This window comes from Polyodon spathula, chromosome 27, assembly GCF_017654505.1.
Source record: "Polyodon spathula isolate WHYD16114869_AA chromosome 27, ASM1765450v1, whole genome shotgun sequence".
NCBI lineage: Eukaryota > Metazoa > Chordata > Actinopteri > Acipenseriformes > Polyodontidae > Polyodon > Polyodon spathula.
In genome coordinates, this window is record NC_054560.1 from 3,287,750 (window position 1) to 3,308,772 (window position 21,023).

Here is a 21,023-nt window from a genome sequence, read left to right on the forward strand (position 1 = left end):
CTCACCCCAGCACTCTAATTAAATAACAGACCGCGACAGCCGAAGGAGTTTGTCCGTCTTTGCTTGCAGTTGTCGTTTGTCATGCACATGTAGCAGTTAAGTGTGAATTGAAACACAGCAGTAAACTCTTAGCATTTCAATCTGCCCACAGACAAACAAAAAGCCAGCTCACCAGTCTTGCGGTTGCTTTTTCATATGCATACCGTTATTTCACCATTCACCGTAGTACCTAGAGAATTATTATTTACTGTGCTTTACCACACTTTTACAAGGTGCTATTAGTTTTACCGCAGTAAAGGGGCGTCTCTTTTTAGATGTATATTAACAACTACAGTAGGTATTGCAACACAAGCTAAAGCGGAAACGCAGACCAACTAAAAATAAACACGATTAACACAAATACTGCTTAAATCTATGTGGAACTGGGTCTCACGCACCAACACTGGTTGTTATTGACTTGATATCGTGCGTTTTGCATGGTAGCGCTGTCCGATAATAGCCATGCGTGCTGTTTGCAAAATAAAACAGCACACCTGAACTGCGGGGGCGCCGCGTGACGTGGTCGCGTGACGTTGGAACCGTCGCTGCCTCGGAGAGACTCGGCTCAGGTAGCCGATAGTACACTGGGAGCTTAAAGCGCTCTGGGAAATATTGTGTAATAAAAGTCTTTTTTTCTTCTTCTTCGACTTCAGTTTTTGTTAACTCAGTCACTTTTCTTTAAACTCTTTCCCGACTTATTACGGAGACACGGTAAGAAGGTGTTTTATATATATTTATTTTGTGTGTGTGTGTGTGTTTTACATCGATTATTTATATTTGGAAATTCGAACAAGGACAGGACAGTAGACTCGCTCAGCGGCACTAAGGCTTTTTTTTTTTTTTTTTTTTTAGTTCTTTTTAATACATATTATAACGTCTGTTTAAACTAAAGCAGCACGTCGTTTGTTTCTGGAATTAAATGTGTAATTATATAAGTGCTTCTGTTATTTTAAAAAGCGCAAAAGTTAAGCGAGAGTCATTTGGACCATTTAATCATTAATGTTTATGACTACGTTCATCATAATCTTATCGCTGTCAGTGTTTTTTTTTTTTTTTAATTTTATTACGTATAATTATGTATTCTGAAAGGTAGTTATTTGGTATTCATTTGAGTGTCTCTTTCTATATATCCGCACCCGAGATTGAAAAGCCTTTATCTGAAATGTGTCATACGGTGCTCAGCCACACTCATCGATTTTACTGGCACATTTGTGAGTCAGTTTTGCAGACCACAAATATGTTTTTTGACGTGAATCGGTTTCATTGCAGTGCCACACGGTGACAGGGTTAAGTAGGAAAGGGTTTTTCTACTTTTAATTGGAACCCGAGACCTCTACATAATCTCTGAAGGCAAATAGTTGTGCAGTAAATTTAGGTTGACGACAGAGCAGTGTAGTTTTCAAACTTCATTTAAGTGTTTTTTGTCTGGCAAATTTAAGGTTTGTGTGTGTGTATATATATATATATATATATATATATATATATATATATATATATATATATATATATATATATATATATAAGGTTGAACCTGTCAGTAATTAAGTGTTTTAAAAAAAATTACTCTCTGGAACCTGAAACTCTCAGATCAAATATATGTTTGGAAGGAGAACCCCTCTCAGTTTTTTTGTTTTGCTTCTCTGAGCTACTGTGCCAGTTGGGTTTGTTGTGGCATTTATACCTCATGAAACTGCAGGTGGGAGCAAGGGACCCTGTAGTTCAGAGGGTGACCAAGAAGGGTCCAAGGGCATGTAAACAAACTGGAGAGTCAACCTGACCTGGTTGGTACTGCAAGAAACATTAACCATGAAATCCTATTTTAGTTTTAATTGGAGTGCATGTAGGACACCGCAGCTTCGAAATGGTATACTCTGGTTCTGTATATCGGCAAACCGTTTTTATTTTTGAATGAAGTATGTACTTTACTGTAGGTGCTGAGTCACCCTAGTTGTCAGGGTATCATTTTAGGATTTTCAGTCTTGCCAGGGCACGTTTGCTTGAATTCATTTTAGAAGCCAGCAAAGTTGAGCAGATTTCTTTACTGGGTGTGTTAGGAGTAGTTTACGAAAAAACGGTTCTACCTCTGTGACTTTTCTATTTTCTTTGTAAATGTTTGTTTTAGTACAGTAAGGACTGGCTGCATTATCAAAACTTGCATCAATAAAGACATTTTACAGTACACAAGAGAAGGGGTTCATTTGAAAGACTTAGCAGTCTCCTCTAAGCTGCCCTAGGGACAGGTTGTATAAGTGTCTGGAGTTCACAACGAAACTACTGAAATCGATCTTGCTTTTTTTTTTGTCATCTCTGCAAATCATTGAACAAGCTGTCCACTAGTGTAAGCAATTCTTTTTTTTTTTTTTTATTTCCCTCCCACAGTGTAAGCAGACATGGACTGGTAACAGAATGTTTGAAGACTAGCCTCCAGTTTGTCTAAAAGGTCAGTAACTGGTAAAAGTGGTGTTTTTGCTGTTCTTTATCAGCTCTAGTTGTGAACACAGTGCAGGTGTATCTCATTAGTCCTGTACAGAAAGATCAAACTAACAAACCTTTGATAAATACAATTTCCACCCCCCAAGGCCCTTTTTTCCTTTCTGATATTTTCTTCCGGTTTGCTATTCAGTGTGTATTCGTCCCCAGCAGCTGTTCCCGGTGAGTTCTTGTTTTCACATTTTCATATTTAAAGCAAGGCAACCAAGAACCATATTTCTGTAGTTCAGGACAATACTACAGTTAACGTCCAGCAGGTGAATAGATGTGCACGTTGAAATGTGTGACAGTCGACCTGCGTTTAGTTTTTAAAATTACAGCCAGCTGCAAAGGAGGAGGGGTAAGAACAAATACACATTCCTGAGTGCAACAGATTTTTTTTTTCACATTTATTTAATTATACAATTGAACACCTTTAACATGATGTCAAAATGCTGTCCTGTTTGATTAAACTACTTGCTGTTTTTGTTTGATTGTTGCTAGCTTCAGTTGTTATGTTAAATAGTGAAAATTGTTCACAGCTTGATGGCATATAAGCAACACGTTGCTGGTGTTTCTTTAATGCAAGAGGAAATTCTAGAGACATTTAGCACATCAGCCGAAGAGACGCAGTTCCCTTTTACAGTGGTGCTGTAACGACTGAGCAATCAACACGTCTTTGTTTTTGAAAACCTGCAAATGTATTCAAGCATTGAACAACCTGGCTTTTATTACCGCCTCTCACTGCTGTATTAAGATATGAGGTGAGGAGCACCGGCAGAATGGCCCATTGAAAACTACTGAGCCTGATTTACTAAGTGATAGACTCCTATGTTCATGTCAGTTAGTTCTAATTTTGAAAAACAATTTAACACAGAAAACTTTGCACTGAAGCAAAAGCTTACTGCAGTGGAACCTCAAAGTTACGGATGCATCAGAGGGTATTCATGAAGCTGCAAATGTATGTTACTCTGAAACCTTTTTAATATTTGTAGTTATATCATTTGCAGTATTGGTACTGTCTTTTAATGTTTAAACTGTGGAGTAATAACACGTCAAAGACAAAATAAGCTAGGAGAGCTGTATTTGATTGGTAAAATTCTCAGTGTGTGCTCCTCTAGTCTTTAACAGTAGGCAGTTTGTTGGTGTGTTTGGGTAATCGCAACAGAGTAATTGAGGGGTTTGTATGTTTTGATGTTCTACTGTAAGTCTGTCCTTTACAATACACAGGAATGCTTTCGATTGTCAGCAGTGGTATAAGCTACCAGATGAAACTTGGGTTGTGACGGAAATAAAAGTTGAATGTGGAAAGCAACTGTGACACCTTGCTGTCTCCCTGTCTTACTACTGCTGAGCATGTTAAGACAACAATGTTATTATTGCAAACACCACAGCTAGGGGCCAGACCATTTGAACTCTCAGCAGCTTCTGGTCTTAAAATACCAAAGGAGTTCTTGTAATCATTGGCATGACGCTGATAAGGAGGTGACGGAGAACTGCCAGACTTGACTTGTCACCCTGCGTGGGGCCATTTGGTGATGCATGAGGTGCTGAACAAACATAACTATATACCGGTGTCTGCTAGGGAGGGGAGGCAGGGATTTTAACTGAGCCTCGTTTCAATCTCGCAAACAGCACAGAAGATTCCTAGACTGCTTCCACATTTCTAAAGCAGTTTATATAATCTGTATGATCAAAATGCTGTCCTTTAGTACATTCTTCTATAGCCTTCAATGCACCCCCTTTGTTTCATCCATAAGTATAAAACACTGGATATATAGTAATAATACTAAAAGATTTGCAAAGTCTCTTTTATTCACTATACTACGACTCTACTGTGACATTGCAATCAGGAAGCAGACAGTATTTTACATTCCTTTAGCTGCAGGGAGCCTGGTTCGATTGCCCTTTCCCGTGAAACCTGCTTGCCATTTGAAATGGTCCCTCAACTAAAGCTTGCAATCTACAACAAGCTCAGTTGCCAACAAAGGCTAATAACTCCAGCCTATATTTAAAGCGTGCATGGAAGCAGGAGTCATTCCAGGGTTTACTACAGGTTCAATTGAACAGGCACCTGAACCTGTAACTTGTTTTTTTCCTTAATGTCAGGTGTAACTAAAGCATAGCTTGTAAATCTTGAATTTGTTTTCTGCAGTGGGAGTCTCTTTCCCTGTGTCAACCTTTTAATAATGTTTAACAAATTATTCAGGTTAAGGGTCCCTTCAGAGGTTTTGTTGCTGTCCTCTCTTTGAATGTATTACGAATGGAATATTCAGTACAGGGGAAATAAGTACCAGTGTGTTTTAGAGCAGCCTTTCCCTTCTCTGTGATACCTGAGCTCATAACTGTTAGCAGCCGTGCCTGTGGGGCTGCTCTTTGCACAGAACTCATTTTGTTGAGCACTGATAATCCTGCTGCCCTGCTAACTGCAATTGATTGTGTTTCACTGATCTCGTATTAACTCTGTTTATTTGCACAAAGATGTATTTGTTTCATTCAGCATGCCTGCCCAGATGTAGAAATTGAAGCTCTTGCTGTGTTTTTTATTGGAGTGTTTTCTTTACTCCGTGGGGGGGAGTAAACAAAATGAGCATTTTGCAATTTTTTCGGTGCCGGTCAGGAATACATTTTGTTTTTGAAAATGACTTTAAATCTCTGATCGTCTTCCTAGTTCCAAGTTGCTAAACGGAAAGTAAACAATTGTCCAAACTTTTAAACATTAACCAAGAAAAGCTGTTCAAGCATTTTAACTTGCCCAGTAGGGGAGGATGCAGCATTCATTTTCCATATTCAAAAACAGTCGTGACCTGGAGCGACAATATTGTTCACTTAGGGATTTATTATTGTACTTCCTTAGTTAAGACAGGTTTGTACATTTCCAATAGCATGTGATATAGGTTGGTAAGTTTTGCATTATTTGTAAATATATGATCTTTGTGAAAATGCTTTTAAAGTTAAGGGCTATGCCTACCCCCAAAACTATTTGAATGTGTGTTTATTATTTATCATAGGCAAATGACCAGTGTCATTTGCATGGTTTTGATGATTTTATTTTAGAACATAAAATTTACAAACTTGTTTGTTAGTAGCTTATTGGTCCCAGAACTACACTACACTAGCAATGTGTTTTCTTTTGTAAGGCAGAACACAAATTGCACAGTTACCCATGGATCCTGACTGCAGCATTATAAAGGAGGAGCACACTAACGGAATGGCAAAGCCATTGTTGGCTTATCACTGACAAACATACGCAAAAGAAAGAGATTTTCCATGAGTAGTGGCTATTTGTGATTCATCATTAAGCTTCCATTGGACCTCCATGTTGATTATGCAGATGGCTTCGAGTTTCTGGGGTGTGATTGTATCTCCTGGCACTGATCTGTGCCCTCGAGTGTTTGTTGCATGCTGAGATTTGCAGTAGGAAAGTGTTCCATGCCTTGATTGTAGATTTAAGGTGGTGCGGTAGGTGTGCCGTTGAAGGAGCCAAGGTGAAGATTCTCTTGCCTTTCAGTACGCGCGCCACCTTATTTGAAATCTAACTGTTTTATTGTGTACATTTTAATTTTGATTCAATCTTTTGAGTTTTCTCCAGTCCAAAGATATAGCATCAGACAGCTTGAAAACCTTGAAGTATTTATTTTGCATTCCGATCTGACTGGTTTTGGAAGCATGATCTGTGCCTCACTCTTTTGTAACTGCTGAATTTTTCTTCCCTGGTTTTAGAACTTGAACAATAGAAAGCATTTTAACCAATCAGTGAAATATTTAGAAAAGTGTAATGGCAACTGTGAATCATTAATGTTAATGCTGTAGACATTGCCACTTAAATTGTGTGCGCTGCTTACACAATATACAGTGGCAAGTCTGTGATTTCTCAGATAGGAATTAGTTTTTGTGCCTTCTCAAACTCTCTGAATTAAGTGTTTTATTTTTTTTTCCTGTAGTTTCTCACAACTATATGTGTTAATATTAATTTACTACTGGGTGTGCAGTTTATTTGTTGGCGAAACCCTGCGTTTTGACCGTACTGTAGCATGGACTACGGTCTCCACTTGCATAGCTGTTCAGTCTTTGTTAAGCTTAATATGTGTGAGTGTAACTACATTAGTCGCACCTGAATGTGTTGACTCTTGAAGATGTCTGATTTACCTTCAATGAGAGTGCAATCTGACTCCTACTACAAGCTGTTTTTGTCTCATAGAAAATACTTTTCTGGCTGTTGCACAACAAAAGACGATTTAAAAAAAATCTTAGCACTCCCCTGAAAAACAAATCTGAGATCTTTGCAAAACCTCGGATCCTGACTTGTTGAAACTTGTTGTTGAAGGGCTGTCCGGCTAACCAGGATTTTCAGATTCTGAAACGGTGTGAACTGAAATAAACACTTCCTTTTCAAGTTTGTTTTTCTCCAAATTGTTGTTGGTGCAATTTTTGTCTGAAAGGAGAAAATGCCAAAATGTATAAGAAACCCTGGAGACTACCTACAAGCCCCTAAGTTAAATGTCTGCATTGTTTAATTCTAGTTTATTAACTTTATTGGGTGTGTTTTTACTTAAGAAAATGTGCTGCTGATGATTTGGAGTAAAAGCTATGAAAATCTACCCTTTGTGCATTAGTATGTGGAAAATCACTTCGCTTAACTTTGTGGAAGTCTTTACTGTCATTCTTTTCAAGCTTGTATAGTATTAAGCACCATTGACTGAATCTGAAACTAGTATTTTAATAAGCAGATGGTCTTTCATATTTTTTCTTACAGGGTATATAACATTACCTGTAGTACTGAAGATGATAAATCTGTGCAATACTGTAGTGAATCTGTGTGAGCACACGTGATAAGGACTGTAATGCAGTGATATCCCCTCCGTTTCTGACATTACCAACCTACATTTACAATACAGACTTTGCTATTGTGTATGTAATAGCTCTAAGGTAGAGTATGTTTTTAAGCCAGAAATACATGATTAAGAAAACAAACTGTAGTGACCTGGGGGGGGGGACCAAGTGGCTGGCTCCGGGTTCACCGGGACAGTTTGGGACAGTTCAGGCTTTTCAACTCTCAACCCAATGCATTCTGATCCGTTTTACCTGTCTCAGGTACTATTCTTTCCTTTAAGAGAAGCAAGACTACGCTTATCAGAATACATTGGGTTGTGAGTTGAAAAGTCTGAACTGTCCCAAACAGTCCCGGTGAACCCAGAGCCAGCCACTTGGTTGAAACATATCTCCTGTGTCACCACTTCCTCCTTGCATTGCAACATCTTGTGCACCAGTTGCTCACAAGGACATTGACGGGTCGACTCCCAACTGGTTCATAATCAAAAGTCAAGTATTCTGGCTTATCTGTAAATTTAAGTAAAAATGAAACTGCCCTATGGTACAGTAAGCACAATGTGTTTTGGCTTGTTGCCTGCTAGGAAAGCTATTCCTATTGCACCCTTGCAGAACCTGTTGTTGAGGTTGGTTTGCCTCGTACACTGAATTTAATCTCCATCTATTTCTAGTTTTTATAAAGACCAAGAAAATAGACGTTATACATTCCCAGTTAGTTAATTCCTGCTTCTGTATATAAGTACAATACTTCAAGCAAATTGCTTCAATTAGCCAACAAAAGTTGTTTGTCTAGCTCAACTGCAAACCTATAGTTAAAGGGGAATATACACTCCCTAAAATCTATATAGCCAATTTACAGTGCCATGAGCTTAAACACACCTACACTTCCCCTAAGCAGGTATGAATCAGCAGATGCTTTTGTACAGCCTTTCTTAAGAAAACTGCAATGCATTCATTCTGGGTAGAAAAAATGGCAGTGAAGTAATTCAGGCTTTCTGCACTACGGAAGTTCAGTACAGTGTGTTTACAATTGTGTTTTAACTGAAGATTTCTGTTGCAGCTGTAGTGTCTGGTACAGACAGTGATGCTTTCAGAACCAGTATGTAGCTAAAATGATGTGTGGTGGTGAGTAAAGGTTTAACAAAACAAGTCTCAAACAACATGAACCAAACACAGAAACAAAATAACCGGTTCAATGGCCAAAATAAAGGTTCAGACAAAAGACTAAACATTGTAGGCTGGGCATTAGCCTTCATTACAGAGTTTCAATATAAAAGCAGCAAACACTCACTCATCCATCCAAACAAAGGATTTCCCCCTCCTTAAATATGTACAAAATACCCAGTGTATATACAGTCAAACCCAGAGTCTTTGTGCAGTGTACGTCTCTGTATGGCCGAGCAGCTGTAGGGTGATCATGCTGTGTATGTTCTGGCTGAATGTCGGTTCAGTTTGTAGATATCCGATACGATAGATATGCTACCTCTTTTGCCCACGAAGGACCTAAAATATCTGCACGTTGTGAGGCGCCTGCAAGTGCCAGGTTCAGTTGCTTCCTTACGAAGTAGTATTGCTTCAACATTTATTGCATAACGCTGTTTGTGTGCAACAGTGCTAACTCCTAATATTTCTGCAGCAAGATAATGACGGTGGTGGTAATAATTACCTTTCTGTTTTTAGTACAGGTCTGATCTCTTGAATTATCTCTCTGCTATATAATTCTAAGTGAATATCTGTTGGAAGCCTAGATTTTAAAGAGGTTGTTGTCTGCTAGATCATTTTTATAGAGGGCAAGCTGAAAGTGTAGTTAAGTGTGTGAATGTTTATCTTGGCATGGGCAAGGGTATTGGTTATGGAAGATTAATGTGTCTTTGTCAAGTGAAAAAATAAGTAAATGCTGGTCTTATTTCTTTAAGAAGTCATTGTACAATTTACAGTTGGTTTTGACACAAGCATCTGTGTTAACATTCCCAGCCCCTGTTTTAAGTGTTCGCTGTATTTGCTCTTGAAGCAGCTTGGCAAATCTGTGTTGGCATTCCTGTTTAAAATCACACAACATGCCGGGGTGCAGGCAGGCTAGGTTTCTCACTATCCCAAAGCAGGGTGTGAAGGGACCTAGCTACACCTCCCCCCTGAGCTACTGCACTCTCCACAAGCCCTTAACTACAAGTTATCCAATGGTTCTGCAAGTTGTCTGCTTTCAGAGCTGTCCATTGAGGTGCTGGGAGTTCCAGCTCCTTTTTTTAATATTACATTTTTGTATGTTGTAACTTTCATTCCTGTATGATCTCGCTTGTGCATGCCAATATAATGATGTTTCAAAGGATCACATTAGTCATGAAATATACCTGTACCATTTCTCAGTGTAATCTCTCTCTCGCTCTCGCTCTCTCTCTCTCTCTGTCTCATATATACATACACATGTGATATATATCTATATATAATATACATACACATGTTTTTTTGCTCAAGAGCCAGCTTCCCCATTAGACCAGTTGCTTCACACACTTGCTCACACTGCATTGTGACATGTATTTTCATTCATTGCTGTATGTCTTTGTTATTTTATATGACCAATTATATTTATTTTTGTTTTTCTGATATACTTTATTTAATTTTTGTATTGTATTTTGATTGAAATTTGTATTCGTTCATTTCCTTTATTTTTTTTGTAAAATATAAAAACAATAAAAATAATTGTTCACAAAAGAGGCAGCTTCCCAATGTTTCGATATGTTGAATACCTTTGTCAAGGGAAGGTGGGTTTTGATATATATCATGTATTCTTTTTCAGATAATGGCGGCAGGGATCTTGCACCAGCTTGTACAGTTTAAAACAAGAAGTTTTCTATCCCGGCTCTAAATGTGTGGCACTACTGCTATGGATTTTCAGAAGAGGTTTTCAAGAGGTTGCAGGCCTCTGCACCAGAGACTGACTCCGACCTAAGACTGGGGTGGGGGAAACTGATAAGAGCCTCTTTCTTTGAACATGCTTGCCAGTACTGGCACTTCATCTGATTTTAACTTTTTTAAAGTGTACATAAAGACTTGAAAGTTGAAAATGTTTGGCAGTACTGTGCTGGCAGCTGTGCTCTGCTTGCTACTGTGTGGATTGAATCGAAGGCTCGACGCCTCTGTGTTGAACTGCATCCCCAGGAAAAGTGTGCTCCACCAAAGTAAGGGCTTCTCCTGTTTTTTATTTTATTTACAAAATCTATCAGCAATACAGTACTTTACTGAACGGAAATGTTTGGAACTGCAGTGGTAGCTTGGTTCTGACCTCACCTTTTGTCTGTGGGATTACCAATTTCCCTTTGAAAATTCCACCAACAATAGATGATGATGATGGTGTTAAAGCTGGTACTTTCCCAGGTGAGATGGGGCAAGAAAACAACAAATTATTACTGCTTATATATAGTAGTAATAGTTCATAGTGCTTTTAATTTTAAATTATTAACACATGTTCGACAAGACTGATGAGTGTAAACTATACAAGGTTTGAAACTGAATGTATAACTTGTAGAACTTATATATAGTTAAATATTTAAATGTATTTATGTATTTATTTAATTGATTTGATTTATTGCTCATAGGTGGCAGCATTAAAACTTTTGAAGAGGAAGGATTCTTCAATTATTCGACCATGCTGGTTAGAGAAGACATTAACACTCTGCTTGTGGGAGCCAGGGAAGCCGTGTATGCCCTTAACATGGATGATATATCTGAGAGAATATCTGCTGTAAGCCTGATACAAAACAGTGTGGTTTTTTGCTGTAATCATGTAGTCAGTGTTCAGCTGTGACTTTGTTTGTAATTTATTTTTTTGTTTTCACCAGGCTGAGTTGCAGGTATAAAGATCATTGTGTTTCTGGGTAATGCAGAAAGAACAGGACTAATTTAGCCTGCAAAAACACGTGTGGTTTGAAAAGTGTTGAAGTCCAGGACTCTGTGATACTTTCAGTTTACTCTGTCCTTACTCACTTGCCTTTTATTTTTGTGTTGCAGGTTTACTGGCCAGTTCCGGAGAGCAAACAGCAAGAATGTACGAACAAAGGAAAAAACAAAGCTGTGCGTTTTTAAGTGTTATTTTTAAACATCTTGACCTCAAACTTGTTGACACTGGCTTGACAATAGTTACCTGTTTAAAAAGCTGATGAAAATTGCAGTGAAAGTATTAATGTATGTGTGTTTTGCGTTTCAGACAGAATGTCGGAACTACATTCGTACCCTTAACAAAATAGGTGATGCCAAAATGTATGTTTGTGGGACAAATGCCTTCAGTCCTACCTGTGCCTATATGGTGAGTTGTAATAAGTATTTCTAGTTTTATAATAAAAAAAAAAAAAAAATTATTATAAGAGTAACTGTTTCTATGAAGCAGGGATGCCAATAAGACTCCCATTGCATAGCAGTTTGATCCATTCTTGGTTTTCCGATGAGTTTTTAATAAGACACACCTGAGCTTCTTAACTACACACTGTGGCTAATCAAGATCATAGTAAAAGCTGGAATGGGTGAAACTGCTATGCAATATGAGTATTATGTCTGTCCCTGCTGTTAACTAAATTTAACTGCATTTTGTGAAACTAAATTGTGTGTGTGTATTTATATTTTAAATAGACTTTCAATAAAGGACAGTTGCTGCTTGAAAACAATTCTGAAGAGAGTAAGGGCAAGTGTCCTTTTGACCCCTTCCAGAGGTACGCCTCAGTTATGGTTGGTACGTACAGTATCAGTTTTTATCTTTTTTTTTTTAGACCCAGGATAATTGAAATCAGGCCTGTTTGATGGGTTGCCCAAATGCGTATTCCCATATTCATAAACCATTAGCTGCAGTGCCACATTGATTGGGCACTATTTCACAGCACCCTTTTCCTCTATAAATGTCTTCAAATACCTACAGGCTGTAGGAAAGTGTGCTCCCCTGTATCTGCCCTGGCTGGTGTATATATACATTAATACATACACACCAAATGCAGATTTATTAGAAAAAAAGATAGTTGGCACAAGTAAGTATTTAATGGGCTTATTGTAACAAAGAAACATGCATGTTCTGTATCCCTTTTGCATGTATGTTCTATATAAATTCATAGCATTTATGGGTTATGCTCATGAAATGTAGAATTTCTTGTGGCAATAGTGCAAAATAGAAATTGGGCATGTTTTTTTAATTATTTTAAAGGAAATATATATGGATGAAGGCTATATTTGCATGCTGAGCCATTCGAAAAAAAGGCATAATACCTCGATAGTGATGTCAAAAAGTGATATAATTGCTCTAGAGGAAAATGTACTGAACCATTCTACTCCTCGACCATCACTTTCAATTCAAACATAAAATGTCTCGTTTTCAATCACTCGACAACACCCACAGTACAGAAATGTTCATTAATGATCAACAAAATACTTTAGCATTCATATCTTTTATTATTATTATTTTATTATTTTATATATAGGAGTGAGTTCCTGAAGTTCTCATAATTGAGTGTATGTGAACTCTCCTCTGTTCACCTCTGTACATGCTCCCTCCACTCCCTCCTCAGCTGATAAGGAGCAGAGTCAGTCATGCACTGTGGACTGATGAGGGAGTGGCATTGGAGTGCCTGTAAACAGTGGGGGCAGAGATTGCATTACTGCCTGACAATATATTTTCATTTTCATTTTTTTTTTTTTTTTTTTTTTTTTTCTTGTCAATCCTTGCCTGTTTGTTTTTATCCAAGTGTTAACTAACTTTGCGTTCAATTGCAGAAGGTGATCTCTACGCTGCAACTTCCATCAATTTCCTGGGCTCAGAACCAGTGTTCATACGCAATTCAGGAAACTCCCTCAGGACCGAATTCAAGGCCTCCTGGCTCAATGGTCAGCACTGTTCTTCACATGCACTGTTATAATAACAGCTTGTTTACAGCACTGCTTTTTCCATGCAGATGAAGAAGGACTTGTAGACTGAAACATCCTGATATAATAGATTTTTGTGTACCTATATTACCTTTTTTGTGTGTGTAAATATTTATATATACTCAGTTTCCTGTCAACTCGCACAAGACTGCCTTAAATTTTTGTTTTTGTTACCCATTCTTGTTTCTTTTTTTTTTTTTTTTTTTTCAGAACCCAACTTCATTTACATGGACATGGTGAAGGAGAGCCAGAATAACGCAGTTGGAGACGATGATAAAGTGTACCTGTTCTTCAGTGAAACTGCTGTGGAGTACGACTTCTACAACAAGCTGCTGGTGTCCAGGGTTGCTCGTGTGTGCAAGGTTGGTTTCACAGGAGCCAAGCGTCATTTAAAGGTTTAATAAGAACATAAGAAAATGTACAAAAGAGAGGAGGCCATTAGGCCCATCTAAACCCATCCGTTCTTAGCAGCTGTTTGATCTCAGAACTTTCTCAAGTTGGGTCTTAAAAGATCCAAGTGATTCTGTCTAAACAACATGACTAGGTTACCCATTCCATACCATCCACACTATCTGTGTAGAGAAATGTCTCTTTCCCTGTGTCCTAAGTCTATCTCCACTTAGTTTCCAACTGTGTCCTCTGGTCCTGTTTTCTGTACTGTGCTTAAAGTATTTGTTCAGGTTGACAATATCAATTCCTTTAAGATTTGAAAGACTTGCTGTAATTCCAGGCCCCAAAAAAATGAATACCAAAGTGTTTTTATGGAGAAGTGCTTTTATTTCTGCTAATCCTTGTACCTTACAATTAAACAGGGTGATCTAGGAGGCCAGAGGACGCTGCAGAAGAAATGGACGACCTTCTTAAAAGCCAGCCTGGTCTGTTCTGTCCTGGAGCTGAACCTGCAGCTCATCATCCAGGACATGTTTGTATTGAAGTCGAAGGACTGGAGAGAGACCATCTTCTATGGCGTGTTCATCCCGCAGTCGTAAGTGGACTTTCGAATACTTACACAAATTGGTCTCTTGCTACCACTGATTTGGTTACAAATGTAGAAGCAGTTTTCTCAGTTGCAAAGGCACTTGGTTTGTTTTTATGGTACAAAAAAAAAAGATTATTTCAAAGGAAACATCCACCACAGTTTATTTGACATGGAACACATTTATTAAGTACACATTTCAACTTTAAAGAAATTTATAAATGATGTATCTGTGTTTTGAAAAAAAAAAAAAACAACTAGTAACTGGTAAGGTAGTGTTAGCATTTTTGTTTTTATTTATTTTAAGAGGAATATGTAAACATGGTGATGCCAACAGCAGTTTATCGTAACCTTGTTTTTGTCGATTTCTCATAGGGGAGCGTTGGACATCTCTGCAGTGTGTGCGTACACCATGACCACGGTTCAGGATGTTTTCTCCAAGGGAAAATACAAAGCTCCCGTCACAGTGGAGTCCTCTCATGTGAAATGGGTGATGTACAGCGGGGAGGTGCCTGTGCCCAGGCCTGGGGCAGTGAGTATTACTGCTCAGCATTATACACCCTCACAACCTTTCTAACCAGTCAGATTTCAGTAGTATATGAAATAGAACTAGTCGAAGCTGGGGGAGAAAAATAATTCCTTTCTTTCTTTCTTTATTTATTTAGCCTCAGCACAGCAAAAAGTAAACAAACCAGATTATGCACGCGCATGCGTACCATCTGGGTCAAAAACACATTGTGCTGCTTCAGAGCGAGTCAGTCTCATAGGACAAAAAAAAAAGGCAAGCACGTCATTCTGAAATGCCTCACTTAAACAGTGGCCACCTTGCTGGAAATTTTGTGTAGTGAGTTTTATATAGATTTGATATATTATATTTTTTGTTGCAGTTTTGTTATGTGGAATTTAATAAACAAGGACCAAAAACTTTTTTTTTTCCCCCCTTTGTTTTACAACACCATATCCATGTTTGTTTCATTTGAAGTGTTTAAAGTTAAATTTCAGTTTTCGTTTGCTTGTTCAGCTACAAAAAGGCACAAGTAAACCTCACGTTATTACTTTGTGAAAACGCGTCGATGGCCACCGTTTATTGTGAAGAAACAGCAATGGCAAGGAATGAGGGGGAAAAAAAAAAATAACATGCAGTGTCAACTTTTATGTACTATATTTCGGGAATAAACAAAAAGTTTAACTTGAACTGCTATTTGGCATCTTTTGTTTTATAGTTAATTCACTGGGGTAGTGTAAGGCTTACACAACGTGTTCTTTATTCCTGGGATATTTTTCTACTTTAACGAGTTACATATTGTAACGTCTTGCTGTAAAATAAAGGCACACACACATACACACTTCCCCCTGCCCCTGCTGCTATGTTGTCTCTACCTGCATTCAGAGCAATATAATGGCTTTTATTATTCCTTGAAAATTAATGAATATCTGAACTAACATTTTAAATTATGAGCAAACAACGTGTTGCTTGGTTACACACCAGTTAATCAATTACATCAATTCTCTTACCCCATAAGCGAGTGAATACACTGGGGAGGGGTCTGAACTAGAAGTCATCGGTGTGCATTTATGAGAAACGGACTTAAAGGTATTATTGGCAGTATTGCTTAACACCAGCATGGTTTCATATTTCAGCTTTGCGTATTTCATTTTGAAATGGTGATGCAACCCTGGTAATTTCCTTGTACTGACCTGTAATAAATAAGCTGGTAAAAGTGGCTGACATTGATTTAAAAACAAAAGCAATGGTTTTATTGAGGCATGCTGAAACGAATCTTGTTACTATTTTGTCCAGTATATTTCCATTAAATTCATACAATAAACAAAGACAAGTGTTGGCGTTGAGCAGCAGTTTGTAAAACTAAACGCTCTTTTAAAATGATATTATTTAAACACTCTCAATAAAGTACTTCATTTCTGCATGTAGCACATATGCAAATGTGTTTTTTTTTTTTTTTTTTTTTTTAATAGTGTATTAATAACCAGGCAAGAGCTATGGGTATCAACCGCTCCCTCGACCTGCCTGACAAAACGTTGCAGTTTGTAAGAGACCATCCTTTGATGGATGATTCAGTGACCCCCATCGGTGGCCAGCCCAGACTGGTGAAGAGGGGGTCCCGGTTCAGCAGGATCGTAGTGGACAGAGTCACAGCACTGGATGGCAAAGCATACGACGTCATGTTCATCGGAACAGGTGAGCCTCCTGCTTACATGAGCTGTGTCTGGGTCATTGCTATGGGCATTCTTTTCACACAGTGTCTTCTACAATTCTCTCATTAATGATCTGTTACAGGCGGTGTCCAGTGAACCTTATTTATATTGTTATTTCTCCTTGACAGAGAATGGGTTCCTGCAGAAAGCTGTGAACTTTGACAGGGAGATGTTTATTATTGAAGAGGTCCAGCTTTTTCAACCACCTGAGCCAGTCCAGAGTCTTACTCTTTCTTCTAAAAAGGTAACCCTTTATATATTATGCTATATTAATAAAGGGGGGGATGTGTGTCATTTTATATATTTATTAATTTATACCTTTTATTAATATAGTAAAACCTTGATTTATTCAAAAACCTCTTAATAGAAAATGCACTGACCAGCCCAATGTCTTTGGTATTTACAGAACAGTACAGTACTGTATGTTCTGTCTTTAAAAGTGGGTGGAATTGTACCCTTTTTAAGAGTTTACTTGATTGGGAAAAGTCATAAACCATTTCACAGTTGTTGTTAAATTATTTGAACACGCCCTAGTCCAAATTAGCTTTAACGTAGTGTTTTTTTTTAAACGTTGTAATTTAGGTATCTTTAGGACAAGTAACCTTTCATGTCATATTTATAACATGAGAAGGGATGGGAATGAGACTCCCCTTGCATAGCAGTTTGATCCACTCCTGGTTTTACTATGATTTTAATAAGACACATTTGGGCTAATCAAGCACATATTAAAACCTGGAATGGGTGAAGCTGCTATGCAGTAGGAGTCTTGCTTGCATGAGGATTGGATTACTGTTTGACCTGTGAGTTTCCTTCTTGTTCTTAACGGAAGTGATTTTGTGTGTGATGGCTGATCCTTGTTGGTTGTGTGTTGGTGCCAGGGTCAGGTCTATGCCGGGTCCTTGTCCCGCGTAGTGCAGATGCCTTTCTCTGTGTGCAGACGGTACGAGACGTGTCTGGATTGTGTGCTAGCAAGGGATCCATACTGTGCATGGGACCTGGCTGTGAATCAGTGTGCTGCTATCGCTGATAGGACTGCTGATCCACAGTAAGCATTTCATTTATTTATTTTTTTAATATGTCTTTTCCCTTATAGTTCCTATTTTAACAGACTAGTTTACAGTTTTGATCCAAAATGATGTTGTTGTTTCCCTTACAGGAACTTGATCCAGAGTGTAGAAAAAGGAGATGCCTCTAGCTGCCCAGAGCTCGGTACGTGATTTTCATTTTAGTTGTAAAAAATGTTTAGCATTTAAAAATTCATTGGGAGGCAAACTCTAAATTCCACCTTGTAGTAGTATTAGTAGTAATAATACAAAATAATTAAAAGCAAAACAATTGATAAATACAATTGCATTCTTGCAATCTTTTTATAGTCTGTTTTTCTGTAAAATATTTAAAGAACAAAAGAGCCAACTTGCCATATTTTTAAATATAATCTTTCCCCCCAGGAAACATCAAAACAAAAAAGCGCACATTTATTCCTGGGACTAACGTTCAGCTCAAATGCAGCCCCATGTCAAACCTGGCGCAAATCCACTGGACTCTGAACGGGAGCTCCATTCAGCTGAGGAACTCGAAGTACTACGCCTACGACGGCGGGATTCTTCTGTTCAATGTGGCAGTAGCGGACGCGGGACAGTACACCTGTCAGTCTTTGGAGCAAGCGAATGGGAAGCAATACCAGCTGACGATGGCCGTTTACAACTTAGAACCAGAGCAGAGCGAGGGGCAGAACACTGAGATTTCAGTGACCACCCAGTCCCCCGGAATCACCAGTGTCACGTCCACGGCGCCAATAGTTCCAGACGTATGGAACCCGAAAATAATGCTGCAGACGGACGACAAAACTGTGCTGGTTTGGAAGATTTTAGTTGGCATTTTAGCATGCCTGCTGGTTTGTTTGCTGACTTGGAACTTGTGCAAGGGACACTTGCCGCTGCCTTGCGTGAAGCTGAAGAAGGAGCCGTCGGCCGCTACGCCGAGGATGGTGCAGACCGGCGGTGTGGACACCACAGTGCACCAGGTCTCCTTCAATGCCGGAGGAACCTTTGAGGCATCCCCTCTGGTTAATAACTGCCAGACGGGAATGGGTGTGAACAGAAGGGTTACCAACAACAATAACGCTGGTCGACAACGCAAGGACCATGTGGACTCTTTCATTGTACCTTCAATGTTATTGGGAGTGGATGACTTCAAATATATTGATGAGGAATCTGAAATTTGATTGGGTTTGTTTTTTTTTTTTTGTTTTTTTACTAAGGCAGCTAACTTTTTTTTCTCCTTGATTTCTTATTTGGTACTTCCCAAAAGTTTTTTTTTTTTTTTTTAATTAATGTTTTTAAATTCTGTTGGCTGTCCAAGTGATGATATTGCCTTGTATTTTAGATCAGCAATGTGTTGGTTTTAATGTTCAGGATAGTTTCATTGGACGACCTAAAATGTTACTGAAAACAAATCTGATCGCTTGCAGTTGTGACTGTTGAATTTTTTTTTCTTTGATTTTGATTGTGCATCATGTGGTGCCTCATAACTGGAATCGGTGCAGTTTTCTTTCAAGAACATTTCCTCGGATTGAGTCGTAGATTTTTTCCCAACTGTGGTATTCTCTTCCTGGATGATTGCTTAGCTTTTAGTTTCATTGCTGTTGTCTTTCATACTTTTACATTTGTGTTTTGTAATTCTATGTACATAGTTGAAACAATCTTAAACTATGTTTCAGTTGCTGTTAAAAACTAGTAAATTTTCAGAATGTGTTTGTTTTTTTTTTGTTTTTTTTTAAAGCTAAAACAAGTGTGCAGTAATGAAATATTATAATAGATTTTTTTTTTTTTTTTTTTTTTTTAACCCTGCATATGATTTTTTCACTACAAAATAATTCAGATTTTCAGTTGTAAAAAAAAAAAAAAAAAAGTTTTGGTACTGTCCAGTGATCCTTGTTTTAAGAACTTTTAAAATAAATTAAAGTCACTTCCTGTCTGTTGTAATATGGATCGTTTACCAGTTACAAGGAGAACACATCTACCTGTTCTCCTGATCCGTCTGTTGAATCCTCGATCGGATACAGTTTAGAAATGATTTGTTTCGCCCATTTGCATTATAAGATTCTGTACATTTTGTCCCAAATACCTTGATTGTTGGGGTGTAAAAACCTAGTTACTTCGAGCATACCCATACCACTTGTATCCCCAGTCCGACCCCACAATACAAGAATTGTACACTGCCCTGAACAGTGAAGGTATATTCAGATGTGTACCTTTTTATATTAAGCATGTGTATACAGCACCTGTTGGTACTCTTTTCTGACGTGTGTAATCCACGCCAGGCCTGTGTTAGTGTATGTGGTTATCAGGGTGGGCAATGGGAACCTTTCCCTACACAGACTGTAGTGTATTTGCACATTAACATCAACTTGAGGCCTGTTTTTGCTTTGGAGGAAAAGTTAGGTCTTTTAGAACGCTTAACATATCCCCCTCTGAATATCTTGTATAGTTTGGAGCAGTATGTTACATTTCTGTAATTTGTCATTTTTGTCTAACCCTTTTTATTCTGGTTTCCTCAGTAGCTGTGATGCAGGGGTGGCCAAAATTGGCCCATCCAGTCCTGGTCTGTGCTAAATTGATTAATTGGAACAATTAAACTGCCATCCAGACCCTGAATAATTCATTAACGTATTCCTTTGAATTTAAGACGCGTTTTTTTTTTAACATTTTTTGGTTCTCAAAAATAGCCTGCATCTTAAATTCGAGTCAATATAGTGATGTGTGTATTGAAATCACAACAAAAGACGTGACTACCCGAGTACACAAACAGCAACGTGACACTGCTGATGAAAGACAAACGTTTTCAAAGAAGTGCCATTTGCTTCCTGAGGAATTCAAAGAGAAGCTTTTACAATTTCAGTGTTTCTAACAAACAGGACCAGCTTGGACAGATCGGAACTATTGATCAGACCACTGTATTTTTCGACATGCATAGTTCAGAAAATTGAGAGAAAAATGGGTGCAAGTACTCAGGATTAGAAATGAGAAGCAGTACATAATGGTAATGCTCTGATTGCAGATGGCTGCAAACTGCCTCCATATGTGTAATTGAGGTATCTTAAATGCATATGTATCTATACATATTTTTCCCAAATTGAGGGTGGGAAATTTGGGCTGTGTCTTAAATTTGAAGGAATACAGTATATAGTTTAACTGTTAAGCCTGGAGAGGAATTGGATACTCTGCTGTAGCGTGTCTTATTTCCATAATCGTACTACTTGTAGGTGTGCATTTTGATTAAAGGACAAAGAGCTACAATTACTATTTAGTGGCCACAAAAGCAGATGCAATCCAGAGTATCACCTGATTTCAAGAACCAGGAACAATGAGGCAAAAGAACATGGGCCTGAAAGCAAGCAGGCAGCCAGCTCCACTGAGCAGTAGCAGGGAAGAAAGGATAGCGATGAATCTCGGAGTCACAGCCCTGGAGCTCCGACCCATTCAGAATGCATGCCAGCATCACAAAAAGAAAATAAGATTATATTAAATTAAAACTGGAATTAGTGGACCTGCCACAGAGAAATGAAAGAAAGCAGAGATCAGAACTACAAATC

General features: G+C 38.3%; 1 protein-coding gene across 2 annotated transcripts; it reads left to right on the forward strand.

Moving 5' to 3' along the window:
- The first annotated feature begins 594 nt into the window (after window positions 1-594).
- Window positions 595-19,401, forward strand: LOC121301387 (semaphorin-4E-like). Of its 2 annotated transcripts, XM_041230737.1 has the most exons (16): window positions 595-750; window positions 2,419-2,479; window positions 10,133-10,514; window positions 10,932-11,077; window positions 11,344-11,406; window positions 11,540-11,638; window positions 11,959-12,058; window positions 13,087-13,197; window positions 13,447-13,598; window positions 14,049-14,221; window positions 14,588-14,744; window positions 16,190-16,412; window positions 16,558-16,673; window positions 17,308-17,474; window positions 17,586-17,638; window positions 17,878-19,401. In XM_041230737.1, exons 3-16 carry the CDS (start codon window positions 10,400-10,402, stop codon window positions 18,651-18,653), a joined length of 2,451 nt encoding a protein of 816 aa, XP_041086671.1. In that variant the 5' UTR covers window positions 595-750; window positions 2,419-2,479; window positions 10,133-10,399; the 3' UTR covers window positions 18,654-19,401. The 2 variants fall into 2 exon arrangements, with proteins under 2 accessions (XP_041086671.1, XP_041086672.1); XM_041230738.1 differs by lacking the exons at window positions 595-750; window positions 2,419-2,479; window positions 10,133-10,514; window positions 10,932-11,077 and having other exon boundaries at window positions 11,544-11,638.
- Window positions 19,402-21,023: the final 1,622 nt, after the last annotated feature.